The sequence below is a fragment of the Procambarus clarkii genome, chromosome 5, assembly GCF_040958095.1.
Source record: "Procambarus clarkii isolate CNS0578487 chromosome 5, FALCON_Pclarkii_2.0, whole genome shotgun sequence".
Lineage (NCBI taxonomy): Eukaryota > Metazoa > Arthropoda > Malacostraca > Decapoda > Cambaridae > Procambarus > Procambarus clarkii.
The window spans coordinates 35,475,478-35,502,033 of NC_091154.1; the positions used below are offsets into that span (position 1 = coordinate 35,475,478).

General features: G+C 37.4%; 1 protein-coding gene across 3 annotated transcripts in view; it reads right to left on the reverse strand.

The window, feature by feature from the left end:
* LOC123766080 (extracellular matrix organizing protein FRAS1) overlaps window positions 1-26,556 on the reverse strand; it is a 368,121-nt gene that overhangs the window by 20,781 nt on the left and 320,784 nt on the right. For all 3 annotated transcript variants that reach the window (XM_069301124.1, XM_069301135.1, XM_069301113.1), the window contains exons 22-38: window positions 24,917-25,133; window positions 20,679-20,931; window positions 18,526-18,650; window positions 16,079-16,223; window positions 14,577-14,783; window positions 13,677-13,963; window positions 11,365-11,566; window positions 10,955-11,142; window positions 10,473-10,626; window positions 10,135-10,289; window positions 9,424-9,728; window positions 9,055-9,295; window positions 8,777-8,940; window positions 7,384-7,621; window positions 4,759-5,004; window positions 4,213-4,360; window positions 2,181-3,975 (exon numbers count right to left, since the gene is read on the reverse strand). In XM_069301124.1, coding sequence (XP_069157225.1) covers window positions 2,181-3,975; window positions 4,213-4,360; window positions 4,759-5,004; window positions 7,384-7,621; window positions 8,777-8,940; window positions 9,055-9,295; window positions 9,424-9,728; window positions 10,135-10,289; window positions 10,473-10,626; window positions 10,955-11,142; window positions 11,365-11,566; window positions 13,677-13,963; window positions 14,577-14,783; window positions 16,079-16,223; window positions 18,526-18,650; window positions 20,679-20,931; window positions 24,917-25,133 — 5,070 coding nt within the window. The remainder of the gene's footprint in view (window positions 1-2,180; window positions 3,976-4,212; window positions 4,361-4,758; window positions 5,005-7,383; window positions 7,622-8,776; window positions 8,941-9,054; window positions 9,296-9,423; window positions 9,729-10,134; window positions 10,290-10,472; window positions 10,627-10,954; window positions 11,143-11,364; window positions 11,567-13,676; window positions 13,964-14,576; window positions 14,784-16,078; window positions 16,224-18,525; window positions 18,651-20,678; window positions 20,932-24,916; window positions 25,134-26,556) is intronic.

Sequence of the window (26,556 nt, forward strand, 5' to 3'; positions counted from 1 at the left end):
ATGGAAGGGGACTCCCCTTCCAAACAGTAACTCCTCTCCTCCTCCCCCCTCCTCACCATCTTCCATACGCCTACAGCACTCGACAGCAAGGTAAGTAATAACTGGAACAGTTTTGTAGGTTTATTTAGATGAATTAGGTAAATTAGGTATAAAAATTTAGTTTGATGTGGGGTTTTTGGGGTAGTCAGGAACGGATTAATTCATTTCCCTTTATTTCTTATGGGGAAATTAACTTCGGAATGCGAGTTTTCGGAAGGCGAGGCGTCTCCAGGAACGGATTAAACTCTTATTCAGAGGTATGCCTGTGTGTGTGTATATATATATATATATATATATATATATATATGTCGTACCTAGTAGCCAGAACTCACTTCTCAGCCTACTATTCAAGGCCCGATTTGCCTAATAAGCCAAGTTTTCCTGAATTAATATATTTACTATATTTTTTTTCTTATGAAATGATAAAGCTACCCTTTTCTCTATGTATGAGGTCATTTTTTGTTTATTGGAGTTAAAATTAACGTAGATATATGACCGAACCTAACCAACCCTACCTAACCTAACCTAACCTATATTTATCGGTAAGTTTAGGTTAGGTAGCCAAAAAAAGCTAGGTTAGGTTAGGTTAGGTAGGTTAGGTAGACGATAAAACATTAATTCATGAAAACTTGGCTTATTAGGCAAATCGGGCCTTGAATAGTAGGCTGAGAAGTGCGTTCTGGCTATTAGGTACGACATATATATATATATATATATATATATATATATATATATATATATATATATATATATATGTCGTACCTAGTAGCCAGAACGCACTTCTCAGCCTACTATGCAAGGCCCGATTTGCCTAATAAGCCAAGTTTTCATGAATTAATGTTTTTTCGACTACCTAACCTACCTAACCTAACCTGACCTAACTTTTTCGGCTACCTAACCTAACCTAACCTATAAAGATAGGTTAGGTTAGGTTAGGTAGGGTTGGTTAGGTTCGGTCATATATCTACGTTAATTTTAACTCCAATAAAAAAAAATTGACCTCATACATAATGAAATGGGTAGCTTTATCATTTCATAAGAAAACAATTATAGAAAATATATTAATTCAGGAAAACTTGGCTTATTAGGCAAATCGGGCCTTGCATAGTAGGCTGAGAAGTGCGTTCTGACTACTAGGTACGACTATATATATATATATAATATATATATATATATATATATATATATATATATATATATATATATATATATATATATATATATATATATATATATATATATGAGAACTTTTTTTTTTTTTTGAGATACAGTACATACAAGAGTTGTTACAGTCTTGTACAGCCACTAGTACATGTAGCATTTTGGGCAAGTCCTTACTTCTATGGTCCCTGGAATACGACCCCCACGAAGAATCGTTTTTACGATTAAGTACCCATTTTACTGTTGAGTTAAACAGAGGCTACAGTTAAGGAACTCATAAGTTCTTAAACCAGTTGGACTTCTACCATCATGTTTTACCCTAGGGCCATAATCTCTCAAATGGCTTTGACGTGGAAGTAATGTCTTGGCATTTGTGACTTTGGTGGGTAGGCAGTTCCACCGTATGGTGGATCTTGTGATGATAATTACCTCCAGCCAAAGACTGCTGCTTTGACTGACTAGTTAAGGGTGAGGACCACAGAGACCATGTTGGAGAAACCTACTTGAACCCTGAAGGCAGACAACTTGTATTTCCCCAATATCATCCTGCACAGTAAAAGGAGGATTGCTCAAGGCATTGCTGAGAGGTAATAAGCCCATTTAGTTAGGTGTAGTTACAGGATGAGAGCTATGCTCTATGCTCTTGTTATAAACAGCCTCCTGGTGCTTCGGAGCTCATTAACTGTTTAATAATTGTAAACAAACCTGTCAAAGATTGAGGAAAGATGTACACGTTCGTAAGTACTTGCGTAACTGCTTCGTGAATCTGGCCCCAGAACTATGGCAAATATTAACTTGAGAACTTTTAATTTCCTGCTTATTTATAATCAGTTATTTATATACCTGGTGGTATATAAATATATATTTATATATTTATTTATAGAGGATTGTGCATAATTTATGATTGTTTAAAATTATTAACATATAAATTAATAACCATTTTGTTCAAAATACAATCATAAACTAATAATCAGACTCACATGGTATCCCCTGGAGCAAACTCCACTTGTGTATGAAGTGGGTGGTAGTCTGACCCTGAAGCAGCCGAACCATCCCTGGTAGAAACCATAACTCGGGAAACTTGAGATGTGTCGCCAAGTCGGATTATAGGAACACTGAGGCTTGAAGTTAGATCCCTTGATTGAGGCTCGGCAATTGTGTATGCACCATGTTGTAGAGACACTCTTGGCCTGTCCTCCCAGTCTAAAATGGTCACTCGAACTATTTTATTTTCACCAATGTGTGGCCGAAAATCTGAAGGGGAACCTGGATGAGACAGTTTGACTATGAATCTTTCTTCTTTTTCATATACCAAGTCATCTAGAAGGCCAACTTCACATTCAACTTTTGAAACACCTTTAGGAAATGTAATTGCTGAATCTTTGGTGTTTGGTCGTTCAATGAAGTCGATACCTGCCTTAGCTGAACGCTGACGTGTGAAGCAATAAACAGTTGACACTCGACTTAGATCCCCTGAACGTTGTATTGGGATTTTCACAACAGTTTGATTTTCTCTGACTTTTATTTCAGGCATTGTAAACTGTATAGAAGGTGCATCTTCATCATCATTTATTGTCACAACAGCTTCTGCAGCAGCTCTGTTAATAGATGCATTCTGAGCAGTGCTGATGAAAACTATAAATCTCTCTGGACCTTCAAGTTTTGGGTTCACTTTGTCATCAATTAGATTAATGGTGCATATTGCACTTTCTTGGTCCTCCCTGAAATTCACTTGCTCTGAATGTGGAACATAGTCAAGAGATGGCTGGGCCTCTTCTGGAGTATAAGACTTGGTAGCACACCAAACAGTTGATGGGTAACTTAAATCCACACCAGAACGTTCTAAATATACTGATACTACATCTTCACTTTCAGATATATTGTACTCTGATTGAGTGAACCCAACTTTACTCTGGTCATTGGGCCCTTTGATGGTGACAAAAGCTTCTCGGATCTCGCCAAGCATCACGCCTTCAGAAGGATCGATCAGTATTAATCGGAAATCTTCATTTACTTCAAACACTGGGTCATCAATAATTTTTACATTACAAGAGGAAACTTGAATACCAGGAGGGAAAACAACCCTTGAAGATTCATCATGAGGACGGTGGATGAAATCAGCTCCACTTGCAATTTGTTTTGGATCAGATCCTTTTGCAGAACCATCTTCACTAATACATACCACAGATACAGGAATGTTGACATCCCCTCTGCGTTTCAAGCGAGCATAGATCAGACCTTCGGCTTCATTGATAATAAAATGATTATTTTCAAAACCAACTGATGGCTTGTCTTCTTTGTCAATAATTGTTATATGTGACTTTTTTGGCTTTCCTAGCAATGCATAATTAGGGTCAACCAACTTAACACTAAATGTTTCCAGACCTTCAAATTCTTCATCGTCATGGATAGGTACTGTACAGTACTTCTCTGTCTCCCCTTCACTAAATTGTACAGGCTCAGAAATAACTGAAAAGTCTACATCTTGTGGTTCTTTTGACTTTCCCTTTGCAGATCCCCCATGAGTGACACAAGTAACTGATGAATGCTGCTTTAAATTTCCAGTTCTTCTTACAAAAACTTTGACTGCACCATCAGTTTCTGTAACATTATACTCTCTCTGTGCCATTATCAGCCATGCCCACTGAATATGGAAAACATTGCCTGATACAATGTTTGGTTTACTATCGGTTACTTCAAAGGTGAACTCATCACTGGTTGTATCGTGTGCATAGGAGACGAGCTCATAGTATAAGCGACCCGCAATGATGTCAGCTGTGTAGAATAAATATTTAATCATTAATAAACTGAGTTACATGTAATACTGCATTATTTTAATAATCAAAATATTATGTGCTATACATTATAATGCATTTTATCTTATTTTATATTATTTGATACGTTTAGGAAAGATTTTCATAAGGCCACTCCCATCCAATTAGGAAAGTTTGCAGAGGAAAGGCATCAAAGACAAATAGACAAAATAGATAACCCATCCCAGCATTTTGTTACCTTGTGTGAATGCAGACACTGGTCTCTCGTGTGTAGTGAGTCTGAGAACACCATGGGCAGGGGGGCGTGTCACAGAAAACTGCAGATTATCTGGTAGTGTATCTTCATCCTCAACATGGAGCTCATGAGCAGTAATCAGATTTTGGGCCTGTAAAAAAATTAGTTAATAAGCACATCCAAACTATAACAATAAGCTGTCTTAAAAAATGCTGAAAGTTAATCTGATTCCAACTGCATTAGCACCTATATCTGAACATCAACTCAAATGTTATCTGTAGCATTAAATACAAATATTCCTTTGTATCACAATAAAATTGTCCTCTTTCTTTACGTGCATAAATAAACTATCTTGCAGTCATCTTATCTTTGTAGACCTTTTTGTATATATTGTAAAAATTTATATTTTTACAGTCTTTACATACATAAACAATTTTGCAGTCATCTTATTTTTTGTAGACCTTTTTGTATACAGTACTGTAAAAAATTAATTGAGCTATAATTTATTTTTAAGTTAAAATGTGCTTATTACCCTAGAATATAACCCACCTTGCCTTCCTCCTGCTGCAAATATTGAAGCCCTCTATTTGCTGTTAATATTGGTGTACCATCGTCTACCGAAGAAATCTCAATATTGATGGTAGAAGGCTCAGATGAAGCTTCCTTACCCCTCCCATGCCGGTACATTGTGTTGGTAGAGTCTGACACCACAATGTCAAAGGAGTCATGGGATGTGTCAGAACCCTCATGAAGATAGGATACTTCCCCATTGTACACATCTAGCATTGTGAAAGTCTTAGGAAGAGACAGCACAGATATAATAATTAAAAGTAGCATATGGAAACAAAATTGTAAACAAGCAAAAATTCTTTAGGAATTACAAAAATATATATATTTAAGATTTTAAAAATAAAGCACGAATAAAATTTATCCGGAATGAATTCAAGTGAAATTACTATACTTTTTAAAAAACTTAGTGTGAATGTAATGAAACGCCATTTTCTGGGTGAGTCCCGGAGATTCCCAGGAGCTATTGGGCTAATATGTCGGCTAATATGTAGTTAATTTTCTATATCTTTACCTGAATTTACCTGTAGTATTTATTTTGTAAAATCCTCATTTACAGCACAGCAAATCACACATTAACAATATGCTTCCAGGATACAAGTTAAAAGATTATATGAAGTAAAATCCAGTGTAAAGTAATCTCTAAAAATCCAGACTTTAAAATAGCAGAAATGTATTAACTTAACACATTAGACCAGGGTATTAGTCAATGGCGCTTAGCTTACAAGGGACCATGAGCCAGAACCTGGCCCCCTCAGAGAGGCACAGGGAGCAATGGCCCCTGGAAACCCCCCCTCCCAAGTGGTTGTGGGTGTCCCTGAGGTCCAGGGACACCATCCAGGCACCTGGTTCCAACAGAAACCGGACTTGAGACAGAGTGGACATCCGAAAGGAGAGGCAAAGAATCCAGGAGTTCAGATGGGACAAGTCCTGAATGAACCGCAGATCCGCACAGTCCTGTTTCGGCACTAGAAACAGGTGGGAAACTCGCCTGAGGGATGGGGTTGTTTCGACCACGCCCCCTGCGCACCCACTCCGAGATGACCCAACAGACCACAGGGGAAGAAACCTGCCCTGCCAGCCCCTGAACCCCCAAAAGGAGGAGGAGCTGCCCAACTCCACCACAGGCCGGAGGATACAACCCGAAATTCCCACGAATCATGGGACCAGGTGTAAGCAAACAGCGCGAGCCTCCCCTCCCCCTCACCCATCGCTAATGAAAACCTAAGAGCCAGAACCCAAGCGGATTCAAAAAAGAGAGGAAGCACAGCCTGCTGGCACGCGAGGTGAGAAGCAAAGAGCAGAGACACTGCCTCTTGGAGAATTGCCACAAACAGCTTCAACACTGCGGCCGATGCCCTAGCCGCCAAGGCCAGCGCCACAGACGAAGGCCCAGCATTCAACGCCCCCCACATCCTCCTGGAGCCAGTCCGAAGACAGTTCGAGAAAAGAAAAGAAGCGTAAGACTGAAGCCAAATGCCCATAGACGTGCAAGTCCTCAGCAACCAAAGATGCTGAAAGGGAGGGAACCTGCACATACAGCTGCACAATGCCAACATCCCAAAGAAGCACAGGGCCAAACAAGCATGCATTAAAGCTCTCAAATTCGCCCCCCCAAGTAAACCTGCAGAACGGTATTAGTTTCTAGCCATTCAAGCGTGCTGGCTTCCTGTCCTCGTCGAGGCCACTAGGGTTAGTGGCCCTCAGGTAAATTTAAAACCAAATTCTAGGATTTGTTTTCGTTTTGAGTTATCAAGGTTTTCGTTCACTCAGGCATGGTCTTGCTATCTTTTGAAAATGAGTTTTGAGGCTAGGGATGTGAGAAATAAACTAGATGTGGTTAATTTTTTTTTTGTAGATTTGTTCATTTGGTAATTTCTATTATATTATAAGTTTAAATTTTAAAAAAATCTACGTGAAATTAGCCCATAGGGCCTGTAAACAGCATCCTGGAGGCATTTCCAGATGCAATAAATTAGAATTGGTTCAATATAGTTCATTGAATTGTGGTTGTACTGTTCTTCCTGCCATCAAAAAAATATATGGTATTAAGTAAATGTTTCAAACATAAAAGTTGCTGTGCATATCCATACACAGTACACTGTAACTGTAGATTAAAAATATAAAGATGTTTGTGTAATTCTGCACCTGGTCTGGCTGTATTACTTAATAAAGTACTGTAGTTAATTTTCTATATCTTTACCTGAATTTACCTGTAGTATTTATTTTGTAAAATCCTCATTTACAGCACAGCAAATCACACATTAACAATATGCTTCCAGGATACAAGTTAAAAGATTATATGAAGTGAAATCCAGTGTATAGTAATCTCTAAAAATCCAGACTTTAAAATAGCAGAAATGTATTAACTTAACACACACACACATTAATTTTAAGATATGACCAAATTGCTGCATGTGATTAGTGGCTTTATTAAAAATATAAAGATTGTAACCACCATGTAATCACTGTAATTAGTTCCTTGGCAATTTTGTATTAATAAAATATTATAATTTGCATTACCAGCTATAAGGGCAGAAAATCCCCTATCATCTTTTCAAAATTTCTTGACTATTTTCCTTGTTCATTAGGTAAAATGCTACCAACCTTGGAATTCAAGTAGTCTTCACCCACTGTAACCTGCATCTGCCCATGCCGAGGGGGTCGTACGATGCTGAAGGTGATGAACTCATCTCTAGTATCAGCATCTAAAGCTTCTATTTCAAACTGTGAAATAATTTTTCTGGTACCTTCCTGAACTTTGATGGTGTTTGTAACAAGAAGTGGTATTTCATCATCTACAGGAGTGATGTTGATGCTGAAAGACTGGCTTACATTGTTGTAACTGGAAAAAAAAAAGTTAATCCTATACCAAAAGTTTATCATCATGCAAATAATGTACAATAGTACCAATTTATGAATCTTATAGTTTATTAGGATTAATATCTATTATAGATTTACTTTAAGATATACTGTTATTAGCAGATTTCCTTTTTTACGAGATGGAAATTATATTTTTAATACTGTATACAGTTTGTAGATTTCTAAATTAATAATGACAACCCAAGTGAAAGTCTGATGGGAATACATGAAATTTTCTTAAAAGTACTAAATGCAAACAAAGCAAAACAAACTTAAATATAAAGCTAAGTGTGTACCAGCTACACTGGAGGAAACTGACCATGTGATGAGAGGTTCTTGATTTACTCGAACTCAACAGCTTCTACCATGCCACTGATGGCATAACACTTCACCAAGTTTGTGGAGGTGGGGATCCAACTTACAGTAAGAACAACATCCAAGCCAACCAAAAAGACAAAATAGTCTTCACTGCTCATGGAAGTGCATGCTACCAGAAACAAATTTGACCAACACTAAATCGTACAAACATTGCTTCTTAATCATGAAGAAAGCCTCAGGGAAAGAAAAGAGAATCTCACATGGGGCAAGGAACCAACCAAACACCAAGAAGACAGTTTAACAACCTAAAAACCATTAATATGAATACAGTATTGCAATCCATACACAGAAAAGTTGGGAGGATACACCACTGCCCTCACTGCCCACTATAACAAATCTGTATATGGCCATGTTGCTAGTGTGTCTGAATTTCTTGCTACTGCTTCCCTGCTACCTATACCTATAGCAGTAGATCCAACCCAGAGACTCCAAATACTAAGATCAGCAGAGGGCCTGAAAGAACTTGTATAACCTCAGTGGCTGATCGTTTGTGGAATGAGTACCAATTGTAATTTCAAATTCGGTGCATGTTTTGTGTTAGCTTTAAGCCTGGCCTGAAACATTATGCATGTTAGTAGTTTTGCAGAATTGCATCCTACTCATCTTGAAAAGATCTGTTACCTTGGTGAGGAATGTCATCTTCCCTGAAATGTGCATAGTCCTGTCTAAAAGAAGTGCAGGACTTTACCTAAAAGAGCAACCAAATGGTAAAACTCAGGAAATGCTTATTTAATTGTTATTAATATATAAGTCTACTAACCCATCTGAAACAACAAAAGAGAACTGATCTTTGGTGCTTTCATCCATTGTGTGGTGATGGTAGTGAAGTATTCCCAGTTCTAGTGCTCGTTGAGTCCATGATGACACAGCCTTTCCGGGAGCTGTTGTTAATTCAAGTCGGCCATGATCTGGACCACTCACCAGCTTAGCAAAATAGAAGTGCATATGAAAAAAATATATAATTGGAAAAAATTATAATACTGTAAACTTATAACAGTGATAATAACAAACATAATTTTTTTAAATGAATATACCTACAATATATTTCAGTTCCATAGGATCCATCTCAGCATCAGTTGCTGAAAGAAACTCTGCAGTTATAGCAGCTGAAGCATCTTCCATGAGGGTGAGAACTGTATTTAGAGTGATGCGTGGTGGTATTCTGTCTTCCAGCACAATGATGGAGAGTGCTTGATCCATCATCACATTCCCTTCTGTGTCTTGTAGATTAAAACGTAAGGTATCTGTTCCACTTGGTGTATCTTTCTTATGCACAAACCTGTCAATTATTTGTATTAGTAGTGAGCAAGTGTGAAGAACATGATAAACTCTTTGTGATTTTCATTATCTCTGAGAAATTGGATCTATACACACTCAAAAGTTGACTTGCAGAATGACTACTCTTACCGAATATTCCCATTTATGATGTCTTTCTGCATAAACACTGAACCAACATTTAACGGCATCCATTTATCAGGTTGGGATTGGTATATCTCAAGTTTCCCAGATATTGGCAAACTGGTTACAACATATTTGATCATCTCTGTCTCAGAATCAACATCTTCAGCTATGAGAAGTGATGGAGAGATGACTGAAATCTCCCCAGCCTTGAGTGTGAGGCCATGATTAAGACGCAGCCTTGGAGCCTCGTCTGTCTTCTGAAGAATTATGAATTCAACAATTCCACCAGTTTCATGGTTGCTGTCACTAACCTGCAAAGAACTGATTCATTAACATATTGTAAAGCAATGTCCCTGTCTAGGTGAAGTAGAAAACAGTAAAAAATTCAACAGTACTGTATATATTTACAGGTGCAATTGTGGGAGCCACAGGAGAATTATTTTGGGCAAGTGTTTACATCTTAATAATAATAATAATAATAATAATAATAATAATAATAATAATAATAATAATAATAATAATTATAATAATAATTCCACCAGTTTCATGGTTGCTATCACTAACCTGCAAAGAGCTGGTTAGATGCATCTAACTTATTAGATGCATCATATTAGATGCATATATATTATATCTAACTGTTAGATGCATTAGAGTCTTGATGCATCATAGGGTACTTTCATTTTTGTGCTTTGTGTCCTGCAATTTAAAGATAATTACCATAATTTCCATGATGTCTTCAGGATCTCTGGAGCCATCATGGCTGTACAGGATAAGCTCATCCAGAAGATCTTGAAAAGTGAAGCTCTGTCCTCGGGTGAGCAGTTCACTGTTCTTAATAGAAGATTCTCGAGACAGCTTTCTGTGGAGAGATCCTAAAAGAAGGACACAGGAAAAGAAGAAGAGGAATATGATAAATCTTATTCATACACAAAATAAAAAAAACCTTAGCATACCTGGATATGCAATTTCAACTTATGGCATTTACCTTTGATACAAAATTGGAGAAAGATTTTTATTTCCCCCACTGGAACAAATTAGAATTTTCCAGCTCTTACCATGGTTTGGTGATTGTTCAATTTTGACAATGAGGTCTTTAGGTTGAGTGTCTGCATCAGATATGAAGAGTGACTGGTTTCGAATGACTGCAGTCTGACCCTTTTCAATCACCACTTGTTCTCCAAGAATCACCGGTGACTCATCATTTATAAGCTGTGAGCAAAAATGTAATACTAAAATTCATACTTATATATTAGTATTAATTAGTATTAAGTTTTAGTGTTAGTGTTTTTCCTGCCCGAAATGCTTTGTGTAATAGTGGCTTTAGGCATTGTATGTACTAGCTCAATCTATAACTCCATCAACGTTTTGTATCTCACCTAGTATGTATGTATTTTACCTGAATAAATATTTGATTTGATTTCATTTGACATATACATTACTTTGCTGTATAAGAGTAGAAACCAATACAGACCTATGCATGAGTTTAAAGTAAATTTCATAACTTTAAATTGCAATAATTATAAGAGCTGAAAATTACCTGAATGGTGATATTAAACCTCATGACCGGAGACCCATTGGTGCCATCTGTGACATGAAATAGAAAAGAGTCTTGGATAGGTTCTTGATGGCGATGTTGTGACTGAATATAGGTCACTTTGCCTTCTTGCAAATCTTTCATAGTAAACTCCAGCATTGGTGATGCCCCTCCAGAGGAGCTCTTAGGTTCTGAAATTATAGTGTCATACAGTACAAAATAACAGAAAAACTATCCTAATAAATTAAATTAAAAGATATTAGGTGTATCACCAATCTTCTAACAAACTGATACAATACATGAAAATTATGCTAAATGGTTTGGATTTGATCATTTTACCTTTAATAACTGTTGAGTTTACAATTTTGGAGTACAGTATTAAGTATTATCCCAAAATTGTATTTTATACCTACCAGAATTAGTGTTTGTGATGTATCCAAATAGTGGAGGTGCATCAATGATGACTGTGAGATTGGATAAGGGAGTGTCTATATCAGAGGCTGTAATGGAAGCTGGAGATAAGATTACACTACTGCCTTCTGCTACAGTGACAGCCTCTCCCATTACCACTTCAGGCTCTTTATTATCAACACCTTGAATCGTCACTTTCAGGACCTGTGTAGAAATATGTAATAATCAAGGTATGAGAAACTAAGCACAAAGTAAAAATTCAGCATTGAATGTGATGAAATGACTCTTTCTGGTGGGCAACTCATTAGCTTCCCAATGCTATAACCTGGAACAATTCTTTGTTCTGTCAAATAATGTACTGTATATTTCAATATACAGCATAATATACTATTTTTAGCTGTTTAAGTCATGTTTTTGTAATTTTCCTCTTCATATAACTATGTTACTTTATTCATTTTTTTATTTTCATTCCATTTGATTTTTTTGTTTACAAGTTGTCTAACTGAGGCCCTCTAGTTTATTCATCACTTTACATGCATCTTTTTATGACCTAGTTCTTTCATGCTTTCACTTCGTTATGGGTGAAGAAAATTGCTGCCAGTGATCTAGAGAAACTCCAATATGGGAAGCCAGATTTAGCTGTAGTACTCTTGCCCTTTTAATAACACAAAATGAAACACAGTGATTGGCGTCTTTCTCAAGGCTTTTAGGATCTGTAACAAGAGGTTTCTTAATGAGATGTGGTAATACATTATTGAGTTTTTTAATCTTTAATACTCTATATACTTCCTTAGGGAATGCATAAAATAAACAGACAGCAAGGATCTTCAAAAGCAACACAAACAAAAATATTGGAATGATGGCTCATTTATAGTCTTTTTTTTTTTTTTAAGATATATACAAGAGTTGTTACATTCTTGTACAGCCACTAGTACGCGTAGCGTTTCGGGCAGATCCCTGGAATACGATTCCCGCTGCGAAAAATCGTTTTTACAACCAAGTACACATTTTACTGTTGGGTTAAACAGAAGCTACAGTTAAGGATTTGCGCCGAGTAAATCCTCCCCGGCCAGGATATGAACCCATGACAAAGCGCTCGCGGAACGCCAGGCAAGTGTCTTACCACTGCACCACGGGGACTGGTTTTGTAAAAACATATCCACTATAACCAGTCTCCGTGGTGTAGTGGTAAGTCACTTGCCTGACGTTCCGCGATCACTTTGTCATGGGTTCGTATCCTGGCCGGGGAGGATTTACTGGGTGCAAATCCTTAACTGTAGCCTCTGTTTAACTCAACAGTAAAATGGGTACTTGGTTGTAAAAACGATTCTTCGTGGGGGTCATATTCCAGGGACCATAGGATTAAGGACTTGCCCGAAACGCCACACGTACTAGTGGCTGTACAAAAATATAACAACTCTTGCATATATCTACAAAAAAAAAAATAATAAAAATAAAAAAAAATAATCAGTACTTTCATAAGAAGCAACACTAAACACAAAGTCACCATGGAAGGCAGTTTTCACTATGCCCTGAAATAATTGTGACAAAGTATACGTAAGAGACACATCCTCAAATTTAAGATGCAAGGATTTACAAAAATAAATACTACAAGAGTGAGTGTCGCACAGGAACCAGGAGTAATACATCATGAACTTGAGGGATGCTAAAATCATCCTCAAAGAATTAAACTTTAGAAGAGACTGCATAGAATCTGCTGTCATCAAACACTACAATACCTTAGAACAGACTCATGGAAGATTTAACACTACTTCTCTCCTTGCTAAATAAATACTTAATAAATATATATTGTGCAGTAATAAATAATCTTGCACATCTCTGTCCTCAATGAACCTTCACCTCTCTGACCTCATACCACCTTTGCCTCCCAGACTTCACTCCTTACAATTTTGTCCATTTATAAGCACTAGTCCTGTGTATCTCTTATTAGTTTGATGAAACCCTTACAAGCAAAATGTTATCTACTAATAAAGTTTACTCACACCTTACAGTTTCTTATTTTAATGTTATAGCATTTTTTTCCTCCTCTTTCATTATATTTCTTTCTCATTCTGCTCCCATAATATAATATTAATTCTTCCCTACACTCCAGAAATCACAGCCTCACATTCAACATCACAAATGTTATTGCACCAGTGTCATTCTGAATCTCTAGGTGAATTTCTAACACACTTCTGGATGACTATAAACTTAACTCTAAATTACCTAGTTTCTAAAACTCAAGTACAGTATCAATCACTTGATTTTACAATTTATTAAACTACCTGAGCATTAAAACTTAGTAATAAATTACCTGATTACTCAGAACATTGTTTTGAGGATCTGTAACATTAAAAGCCAGGTTGTCTACCACAGCTTTCATTCCAACTTCTTTGTCAGATGTGTAGTTGACTAAGCCATAGATAATATCTGCCTGGGTGAACTTGTGGGTCTCATTAAGTCTGTGTGTCGTTCCTGAAGGTTGAATACTAACAAGAGCACCATACTGAGCTTGACTGATGAGTGTGTACACCAGGTCTTCATCTTTAGAATGGACATCAGTGAAGTGAAGATGCCAACTGTTGATAACTTTTGTTTCATCTAAAAAACATAAAAACTGCAAATCAACTTATAATTAAAAACATTTACAATCCACTGAAAGAAAATCAGTGAGTTTTACAGTCATTTACAGAGACCATTTTCCTATGAAAATTAAATAAAATTATTCTACCTTTATTATGCCATACATTGCACATATTCATCATAATTATCATCTCACAAAAATGTGCATTATGCACTTTAAAAAATTATAGAAAATACTAATACAGTAATAACTTAATATTAAGCAATAAATGTTAACAGTGTATTGACTATCATCATAAATACAAGAATTTTTTTTATGCATTTTGGTTTCCAAAAAGATTACTTGTAGTCTGTGTAATTATCATATGGCATACATTTTGTATAATAAAAAACAACTTGTATAACTCTAAGCTGGTTCATATAGGTCTCTGATTGATTGATAAAGATTAAGCCACCCAAGAGGTGGCATGGGCATGAATAGCCCATAATATAGGTCTCTAATCCATCCCTCAATTTGTCACTTAAGTACTGAGCACCCATTACTTTCCTGTGACATATGTATGATTACTAAAATGTTACTAAGGTTACTTAGTTACCATGTTACTAAAGCTCCAATACAATATATATTTACATTCATTTAGTGTCAAGGAAAATGAGGCATTGTCACTTTTCATAGGGTGTTGGAGATCCTCATGCCGCACTGTAACTGTGATACGAGTGCTTGCTTCTGACGAGTGGCCTAGGGCAAGAAACACAATGGCGTCAAAAGTGGAGTCCGAGCCATCATGACTGTAGAGGATCTGAGAGTCACTTATATCTTTGCTATCAAGACTGTCCTCTGTGAAAATAAAAAACCAGCATTGAATGTAATGAAACTCCATTTTATGGGTGAGCCCCAGAGACTTCCTGGAGCTATCGGACTAATGTGTGATATATTGGATCGAGCATTAGTCTATGGAGTTCGACAAACCGAGGACCATGAGCCAGAACCTGGCCCCCCTCAGAGAGGTTGCAGGGAGCAATGGCCCTGGAAACCCCTCCCCGTGGTTGGGAGTTTCCCTTATTTGCCATTGACCCGGGTTAGGCACCCAGAAAGGTAGGCATAACAAAACAAACCCCACATGGTAAGGAAAGTACAAATAAAAACCAAACAAAGAGGCAGAACTCCCTTCAATCCCAAGGAAACAAGCAAATATCACACTCCCAAGCAAATGTCATAAGCAAACAAGCAAACGTCCAATGCCACGAGCGGCAAGGCAGTGGAGTGTGACGTTTGCTTGTTTCCTTGGGACTGGAGAACGTTCTGCCTCTCTGTTCAGTTTTTCTTTGTAATTTTTTTACCATGTGGGGTTTGTTTTGTTATGCCTACCTTTCTGGGTGTCTTACCCCGGTCGATGGCAGATAAGGAAAACTTCCAACCACAGGGGAGGAGGGGTTTCCAGGGCCATTGCTTCCAGCAACCTCTCTGAGGGGGCCAGGTTCTAGCTTATGGTTCCTGGTAGGTCGAACTCCATAGACTAATGCCCTGGTCTAATATATCACACATTGGCCCGATAGATCCAAGGAGCCGAAGGGGCTCCCCACTGAAAGAATATTGGTCAAAAATATACAGTACTATAACATAATAGATAATGATTATAAATAAAAAATACAGTAGTAATGGCCAAGAAATTTATTGGTCAAAATATTATAACTCCTAACACATGATCATAGTTATCAAAATCAAATACTGTATACATTAGTATAATACAGTATTCAATAGTTTCTTCAGGTATTTATATTTTCCCAAATTACTGAATGCTCTTACCATCAGTTGGCTGTCTGAACCCAGTCACCCACATACTGTAATATGAAGTTAAAATATATGTATATATATAAACTGAAATTACACTTAGGTAATTAGTCTTTATATATACATATTTTAACTTCATATTTATTGCCGATTTCTTAGTCTTTCTAACAGTTGGTATATATAGTTCCATTGCCTTCCTGCTTTGTTCATGTTGTCAGAATGGGCTACCAAAATATTAATTTTGAATAATATTATTTTACTTATGATAACAGAACAGATTTTAAACATCTATTTAAAAATACTAGTGCACCAAAATTAAATACAAAAAACATGTTCCTTACCCTCAGTAAATATATATGTCTCGCCATTGACTTCTTTGGTTATGGTGCCATGAAGAGGTGCCTCCAAAAGGATAAAGAGAACCTCCTCCTCAGGTTCTAAATTACTCAGCTCAAAAAATTTTGGCTCCAAGTGTACAGATGCATGCTGGAATGTCAAGTGAAACAACTCATACATTCTCTTAAATATTTAATTAATGTATCTCATAAGAATATAATATGAATCAAAATTAAATGTGCAGTATCCAGTACACAAAAAAATATTTCTAAAAAAGTCCTTTCATCAGAGCAGAAAAACTGACAACATATTATTGATATAAATAATGTACTGTATAGATTTTTGTGTACAAATATGATTCATGTTATAAAATTAGTGGCATTAATTTTGACAAAAAAACAGCGTTGAATGTAATGAAACTGCATTTTCTGGATGAAACCCAGAGGCTCCCCAGAGTTATCCAGGCTGATATTGCTAATATTAGATTTTGGTATCAGTCAGTGTAAATGGAGTTCTTAGTCCTGCCGGGGACCACGAGCCAGAGAGGCCCCCTCAGAGAGGCACGAATAGCAATGACCTATAGAAACCCCCATGTGGTTGGAAGCATTCTATGTCTGCCATCGACTGGGTCAGGCACCCAGAAAGGTAAGCATTCCAAAACAAACCCCTATTCTGATTAAGAAATTGCTACTGAGAGTCGAACTAGTGGACAGAACTCCCTAAACAAACATGATCAAATGAGCATGACGTCACCACACCGCCGTCTTCGCAGCTCCCCTCTCCCCATGAGGGGAAAAGGGGGGAGCCCAGACCCCTCGTGCCAGCTACCCATGACCCCAGTTCTGAGGCTGGATATCTAAAACATGCGAAAAACCGCTGACTGGAGGGAGGGAGGGTGCCGGGGAGCCTCCAGGTCTCACCCAGTAAATGGCTTTTCATTACATTCAACGCTGGTTTTCTGGGGGAGCCCCGTCGGCTTCCCAGAGCTACTTACCAAAAGACAAAAACAAGAGGGACTTGCCCAGGAGGTAAGCCCCAGCCCAGAGATGACACGTCCGCGAACACATTGAGCGAGGGCTTGGGTAGGCACCAAGGCACTGAACCCCGAAAAACCCGAAGAGGAAGCCGGTGACAAAGCAACCAACGCAAGGCCCCCGGCGGACGAACCCAGCGATCGTGAGAGAGGCGGAAGGGATGGCTCCAAAGAAACTAGAACAGCCGACGAAACCAAACCCGACTCAGCGGGTAGACCATCACGGCAAAGTTCAGGCTCCCACACAAACCCTCGAGCAACCGTCATGTGACCCAGGAGCCCCCCAGAAACAGGCAAAGGTGGGACCGCAACTGAAGGAAATTCTCCGGAGGGAGAGGCAAGGAAGAGGTCCGAGAGTCCCAAACAAGACCCAGCCAAGTCCGAACCTGGGAGGGAACCAAATGGGACTTCCTCCAGTTCACCAAGAACCCAAACCCGACGAGCTGGGAAAGAACCAAATCCCTGGCGAGCAGACAAGCAGACCGGCTGGGAGCCCAAACCAGCCAGTCGTCGAGGTAGGCTAGCACCTGAACACCTAAGAGACACAGATGGGCCACCACGACCCGAGTAAGGCGTGTGAAAACATGAGGTGCGAGGTTTAACCCAAACGAGAGACAATGAAAGCGGTAACTCTGATGTTCCACAACAAAACTGAGCCAGTCCCTGAACCCCAGATGAATTGGGACGTGCCAATATGGGTCCCGGAGGTCCAGGGACACCATCCAAGTGCCTGGCTCCAACAGATGCCAGACATGGGACAGAGTAGTAATCCAAAAGGAGGGGCAATGAACCCAGGGATTCAGATGGGACAAGTCCAGAATGAACTGCAGGTCTGCACAGTACCGTTTCGGGACTGGGAACAGATGGGGAAACCCATCTGGGAGATGTCGTCGTTTCGACCACGCCCAACCGCACCCACTCCAAGATGACCCGACAGATCACATTAGAAGAAACCTGCCCCGCGAGCCCCGAAGGAGACTGGGCTACTCAACGCCACTGCAGGCCATCGGAAATGACTGAAAGAGCCCACAAATGATGGGACCAGGCATGAGCAAACAGAGCAAGCCTCCCCCCATCGCCCTGTCAATGGGACAAACTGTGAAAGGGTTGACGCCCCTTATGAGAACTCGAGCTCCGCACAGAGCGAACACCCTGCTGATCAGATGAAGACGGGTCCAGAGGCAGTGCCAGCTCCGAAACTGGCACCAGTGACCTACCACGATGGGAAGGAATTGCTCCTTGTGCCTCTCTGAGGGGGCCAGGTTCTGGCTCATGGTCCTCGGTAGGCCTAAGAACTCCATTCACACTGACTGATACCAAAGTCTAATATTAGCAATATCAGCCTGGATAGCTCCGGGGAGCTGACGGGGCTCCCCCCAGAAAAGAAAATTACTATATGTATACTTTTAGGGAACTTACACAATTAATGAATAGCTCAGGGTTCTCATGAGTGAAGGATAGTTGAGTTCCTTTCACAGGAACAACATGAATGGTAAACTTCTGCTCAGGTAACTTGTTGGGTTCTCCACTCCTCTGATCTGACACTAAAGTTGAAGATATACAGGTATATGTTAAAATTAAGTTCTTCAGATATTCTCTAGCAGGTACATAATTATATGGAATCGTGATATAGTCAGTATATTATTATAACAATAAAATAATATTTCTAATCACTGTACTGTATTCCATTGACCCCTACTGTAAGAGTCAATGTCTCCTCTAAACACATTCAGGCAAGCAACATGTGCCAGGCCTGGAAGATGCTGACCACCTTGAGTTAATTTACAGTCTGGACACTGGGGTCCAGAGCTGACAAAAGAACTGAAGTATTTGATGAGAGGGTTCGGTCCTCGGTAGTGATGGCATCAGAACCAGATGTAAAAACAGTCTCTCTCTCAGAGTCAGTCAGTTGTGGCATCTTTCAGCTTTCAAATCCCACTGTGATAAGGTAGGGTCGCAATAAATCACCACCTGCACATCTGACCCAGGCCAGGTGGAAATTACAAGTTCGGATGTCATATCCTCATTGTCACTCGTCAAGAGTCCCAAGGGAAGGTGTATGGGTTTATCATAGTGGTGTTGGAGAGTGACCAAGTGTCTTGCTGCTGGCAAACAATTGCCTGAGGGTTGAGGGCCAGTGCTGTAGCTGCAAGAGGAGCTTCTTGTGTGAGGCTTCCTTGGCCTTGATTAACTTGGTTAATTGAATAAGAAAATGTAGCCTGGACAGTGAATAAGGTTTTGTGAAGCAACATCCAATTCATGACCTTAGGAGTCTCTCCATAAGCTTGCAAACTTGTAAAGTTACTCACGGCACAGTGCGGGAGTTTTCGGCTGTGTGGCAGGGGCTGCAGTGGATTCAGGTAGCTCTGTGATCCGGCTCCATTCAGACTGCTCCCCTATGGTTCGCTGTCTCAACCGGGGAGTGACTGGTTAGCATTTCTTCTGCCTTTCTTGAAGATAGGAGTGATGCATGCACATTTCCAGTCTTTTGGAGAATTTTCCTTGGTCTAGCAATTTTCTGAATAGGAGTTCCAGTGGTTGAAACAGTTCATCAGCAAGAGCTTTTATGATTTAAAGTCTTAATTCCATCCAAATCTGTTACTAGTACAGATTCTACAAAGCTTTTACCTCGGGGGAGATTTATCACATAATGTATCAGAAATGAGCTCTGTCCATTGTCAAGAGTTTGCTCTCCTGTTTGTGATGTTAGATTTAGTCAGTCTATTGTCTCGTGGTTAAAATCTCCCGTTATAAGAGCATGTGTTTCATGTGTTGCCTTTATCACTTGATGCAACCCTGTAATTCCTCTGCCATTGCTAACAACATGTTACGGATGTTCTGCACTAAAGAACTCTGCATGGACTGCTTGAAAAGTTCCCTTTGGAACCAGCAGTGAGAATGCCACTTGATTGGCTGTGTTCAGATGATACAACCTTGTGTCCTCTGTAGTGCAGTGGTCCAAGCCATCAGCTCACAACCAAAAGTGCTGGGTTCGATTCCTGTGGTAGGTTAGCCAGAGTTTAGCATGTTTCCTTTAATGTGATGCCTCTGTTCATCTTGCAGTAAATACTTAATAATAATAATAATAATAATCTTTATTTAGGTAAGGTACATACATAAAGAGATTTACAAAGTTTGTTGGCTTTATAGATAGAGCTAGTACATACAATGCCTAAAGCCACTATTACGCAAAGCGTTTCGGGCAGAAACCACTTGTACCCAAGATTTAGACAACTCTTATGTGTTGCATCCTGAAGACAGTAGTTGACTTAGGAGAACTTCAATAAGTCTATGTACAGATTTCCTGTGTCCGACAATGAGAAATGAAACCAATCTTACCTTAAAAAGTAACTGAATGACAACGTTCAGAAATGTGTATTTCATATTTACTGAACATCATATTTTGCAAATGAAGACTAGATGAATTTCACTTGAAGTCCAGCTAGTCTTCATTTGAAGTTTTGAGGCATGACTGTCATGAATAATTGAACAGTATGCAGTGTCCAGAGAGGAGCTAATCTAAAAATCTTATGCTGTAATTACTGTACAACTTATAATACTTGAATAATTACCGGTAAATTTAAAGGTGAAATATTTATCATCTTGACCCATGTCTCCAAAGGGAGGCATATAAATAATTTTCATATCATTGATATCTGCTTGCATAAACTGACGAAGTTCCAATCCTGGTGAGTCAATGTGGAAAAGTGAGCCATCATAAGGCCCTAATGGATGGGTAATGGTATAAATAAGATGCTCTGCTGATTGTGCTCCTGCGAATGACAAGTGGTTTTGGGTGATCGTTACTGCCTGACCTTCCTGTACCTGTAAAAGATGCTCATCATTAATATTCAAATTGAACAAAGTGAATACAAAAAGTTTTGATGGAAAATGTGATACATTATATATTAAATACAAACATAATTCTGTATATGGACAAGAAGTAAGCTTCTAATTAACAGTAAAGACATAAGCATAATCACAGTATTAAAGGAATGATTTAGAATTAAAAGACTGTATATATATAGAAAAGTCTAAACACCAAATATATGAAAAGATAAACTATCCAGCAATGTTACAATTTTTCATTTAATATTAAGAATTGCTCCTTAACAAACATTCACACACATTATATATATATATATATATATATATATATATATATATATATATATATATATATATATATATATATATATATATATATATATATATATATATATATATATATATATATATATATATATATATATATATATATATATATATATATATATATATATATATATATATATATATATATATATATATATATATATATATATATATATATATATATATATATATATATATATATATATATATATATATATATATATATATATATATATATATATATATATATATATATATATATATATATATATATATATATATATATATATATATATATATATATATATATATATATATATATATATATATATATATATATATATATATATATATATATATATATATATATATATATATATATATATATATATATATATATATATATATATATATATATATATATATATATATATATATATATATATATATATATATATATATATATATATATATATATATATATATATATGTCGTACCTAGTAGCCAGAACTCACTTCTCAGCCTACTATGCAAGGCCAAATTTGCCTAGTAAGCCAAGTTTTCATGAATTAATTGTTTTTCGACTACCTAACCTACCTAACCTAACCTAACCTAACTTTTTCGGCTACCTAACCAAACCTAACCTATAAAGATAGGTTAGGTTAGGTTAGGTAGGGTTGGTTAGGTTCGGTCATATATCTACGTTAATTTTAACTCCAATAAAAAAAATTGACCTCATACATAATGAAATGGGTAGCTTTATCATTTCATAAGAACAAAATTAGAGAAAATATATTAATTCAGTAAAACTTGGCTTATTAGGCAAATCGGGCCTTGCATAGTAGGCCGAGAAGTGCGTTCTGGCTACTAGGTACAACATATATATATATATATATATATATATATATATATATATATATATATATATATATATATATATATATATATATATATATATATATATATATATATATATATATATATATATATATATATATATATATATATATATATATATATATATATATATATATATATATATATATATATATGCGAACAAGCCTGAATGGTCCCCTGATATATATATATATATATATATATATATATATATATATATATATATATATATATATATATATATATATATATATATATATATATATATATATATATATATATATACATACATACATACATACATACATACATACATACATACATATACACACACACACACACACACACAAAATATTGGAGGGGTGACAGGTAAGCTTCTATCATGGATGAAAAATTTTCTGACTGATAGAAAAATGAGGGCAGTAATCAGAGGCAATGTATCGGAATGGAGAAATGTCACAAGTGGAGTACCACAGGGTTCAGTTCTTGCACCAGTGATGTTTATTGTGTACATAAATGATCTACCAGTTGGTATACAGAATTATATGAACATGTTTGCTGATGATGCTAAGATAATAGGAAGGATAAGAAATTTAGATGATTGTCATGCCCTTCAAGAAGACCTGGACAAAATAAGTATATGGAGCACCACTTGGCAAATGGAATTTAATGTTAATAAATGTCATGTTATGGAATGTGGAATAGGAGAACATAGACCCCACACAACCTATATATTATGTGAGAAATCTTTAAAGAATTCTGATAAAGAAAGAGATCTAGGAGTGGTTCTAGATAGAAAACTATCACCTGAGGACCACATTAAGAATATTGTGCAAGGAGCCTATGCAATGCTTTCTAACTTCAGAATTGCATTTAAATACATGGATGGCGATATACTAAAGAAATTGTTCATGACTTTTGTTAGGCCAAAGCTAGAATATGCAGCTGTTGTGTGGTGCCCATATCTTAAGAAGCACATCAACAAACTGGAAAAGGTGCAAAGACATGCTACTAAGTGGCTCCCAGAACTGAAGGGCAAGAGCTACGAGGAGAGGTTAGAAGCATTAAATATGCCAAAACTAGAAGACAGAAGAAAAAGAGGTGATATGATCACTACGTACAAAATAGTAACAGGAATTGATAAAATCGACAGGGAAGACTTCCTGAGACCTGGAACTTCAAGAACAAGAGGCCATAGATTTAAACTAGCTAAACACAGATGCCGAAGAAATATAAGAAAATTCACCTTCGCAAATAGAGTGGTAGACGGTTGGAACAAGTTAAGTGAGAAGGTGGTGGAGGCCAAGACCGTCAGTAGTTTCAAAGCGTTATATGACAAAGAGTGCTGGGAAGACGGGACACCACGAGCGTAGCTCTCATCCTGTAACTACACTTAGGTAATTACACTTAGGTAATTACACACACACACACACACACACACACACACACACACACACACACACACACACACAACACACACATATTTATAGTGTATATATACACACATACAGTACTCTACATACATATATACATGTAACAGCTGTGTTCTTTTTTGGGGATTGCAAATGACCATCCTAATTCCTTTCTAATCTATATATTATTGAAAGTTCATAAATATTTCAATACTACTTCAATACAGTGGCACCTCGATTAACAAGCGGCTCTATCTATGAGCATTTCGAGTAACGAGCGAGCCACTCGCAGCAAATTTGTCTCTATTGACGAGATTCACCTCTATTAATGAGCAAAACCACATGGTGCTTCCTAGCATCTCACGGGTTCTCACAAATTCTCGGATGCCTCCGACGCCAGTGTTGTTGCTGAATCGTGCACGACAAGCATCCCACTGCATTTATTTGCGCTTTTCTTTGTTTTTTTTGTGGTTTTGTGACTACAATTTGTAACGCACGATGTTGCCAAAGAAGCTGCTTGCTAAAGATAGTGTTGTCAAGAGGAAGAAGATTTGATACTGTGGATTTGAAGAAGGAAATTATAGCAAAGCATGAGTGTGGTGTCTGTGTGACTGATCTCACAAGGGAGTATAGCAGGTCCTCATCAACAATTTGCACCATTAGTAAGGGAGTGAGGAGGTAAGGGAAGATGCTGCCTCTTCCAGTGAGATCAGGGAAGTGTTGGGAATGTTTGAAAAGGTGAATGCATTCTTGGAAAAGCTGCCCTGATAAAGCAGCAACAACCCGGTGTGTGAACATGTTTAATGACAATTTGCTGTCTCATTTTAGGAACATCCTAAAACAAAGACAAAAGCAATTGTCAATAGATACGTTCTTTGCAAAAGTAGAGAAAAGAAGAGCCAGTGATAGTGAACCACAACCCGGTCCCAGTGGGGTGAAATTACCAAGAAGAGAGAGTTCACCTGACTCAGAGGTGGATTCTCCTTTCACACCATAACCCCTCTCCTCCTTCCCACCTCTACATCGTCTCCCTCAAGCCAGCAACTACTCTTCATAAGGTAAAGTAAACATGAAAACAGTACAACAAAACATTTATAATTACATGTGCAGTATTATATTTACATTATAAAATGTCATACAAGTATGGATGTTTTTGGGAGTGGAACGGATTAAATTTATTTCCTTTATTTTAAATGGGGAAATTTGTTTCTTAAGACGAGTTTTCCACATAACGAGCTCGGTGCCAGAACGGATTAAACTCGTTAATCGAGGTGCCACTGTATATTATTTTTTTTAATAATAATCTTTCAAGTGTAAATATATTAAAGTACTAAAATGTGACTCACTGTAATACCAAGCTGGACCCCTGGTGATGGGAGCACCTTGGTCTTCACTTGAGATGGTTCCACCTGGATGATGAAGGACTGGTCAGCCAGTATGTTTGGTGGATGTGAGTCATCAGCCACAGAGAAGAACAACTGATCTGATGTTAAGTCTCCAACACCTTGCTCTCCTGAATGAACATACCATACACGGCCTTCATCCACATCTCGTTGCGTGAAGCTGTTATGATTAAAATTAATCTTTTATGATGGTGCCACTCAAAGTTTGTGTTTATCTGGTTATGGAAATGCTTTCAGTATGTTAGTTCTTGATAGAATTTTCAGTATGTTAGTATGTGATAGGATTTGCATATTATCGTAAATGTTTGTGTACATTTATACACATTAGTACTGACCAATGGCATATCTAGGTATGGCAAGTGGCACATGCCCTGGGTGCCACTTGAATGGGGCACCACTGAGCACTTTAGGGTCAGATAAGCTATTCTCAGATCATAAAAAGTGAATTTTCTTCTGATGAATGATCTGTCTTTGATTATGCAATTTTATTATTATATGTTCTTAAAGGATTTATTTCCTTTAACTACATGTAATAATTTTATCATTATTGTTGTGTTACGGCACTGATGCTAATAATAACGATGTAAAGAAAACGTGCGAAAAATTTTGCAAACTGTACACCTCTGATAGTGATGGACAGCAGCTACATAGAGAAATTTTGGATTGCAGAATGTTACTATCAAGTCGGGACAATGTGAAAATATCAAGCCCTGAAGAGCTTCTCAAATTTATTGTTTGGTATGGAATAAGAGCATCTTCTCTAATCTTCGCATTGCTATTCAAACACATGCTAACCATCGCAGCCTAACCGTGCCAGCTTTGAGAGATCAGCCAGCAAGTTAAAACTAATACATTCATATTTGAGAGCCTCTATAGATAAAGGCAGACCCCTGTGATCTTTTTCTGCTATGTGTAGAAAAAGAAGAAACTAAAGAAACTAACTTTGACCACATCATTGACCAACTTGTATCAGTGAAAGCAAGGAAGGTGCAGTTGTAATTTTCATGTAATGTCATAATATGTCAATTAAAAGATTAACGAACTTGATTGGCATTTTTGAGCTGATTTTATGGTAAAGTTATCTGCGAGATCTGTGTCAGATGTTTGAAGAGGGGTGCAATTTCAGTGCTTGCCATAGGCACTATTTTTCCTAGTTGATGGGATTTGGGTTCCTCATCGAGTGGCAGTAGGCAGACTGGCAAGCTAGCACGCTATAGCTAGGATGCTTTAGGAACATAAAAAAAGAAAAGACCTATCCTCTTTCTCCTTCCTCCCAGTTTGTCAATGAGGTACGGAGTATTGCAAAGATATAAGCCACTGATAAACAAACCAGCCATCCCACCCTATTTGTTACTAATTGGCCTTCCAATTTAATTATTTATATATTGCATTTATTAAAATATTTACAAGAAATTACAAAAGGATATTTTATAAAATGTTTGTGTGTAAATGTTAGATATGGCAGCCATTATGAGTTCATTATATATTTGAATAAGAATTATGGAATCTCGTATTGTGTATCGAGATCCCCAAAGTCAAACTACTGAGCCTCCGCAGGATGCAACTCCAAACCAGTTGCCTTA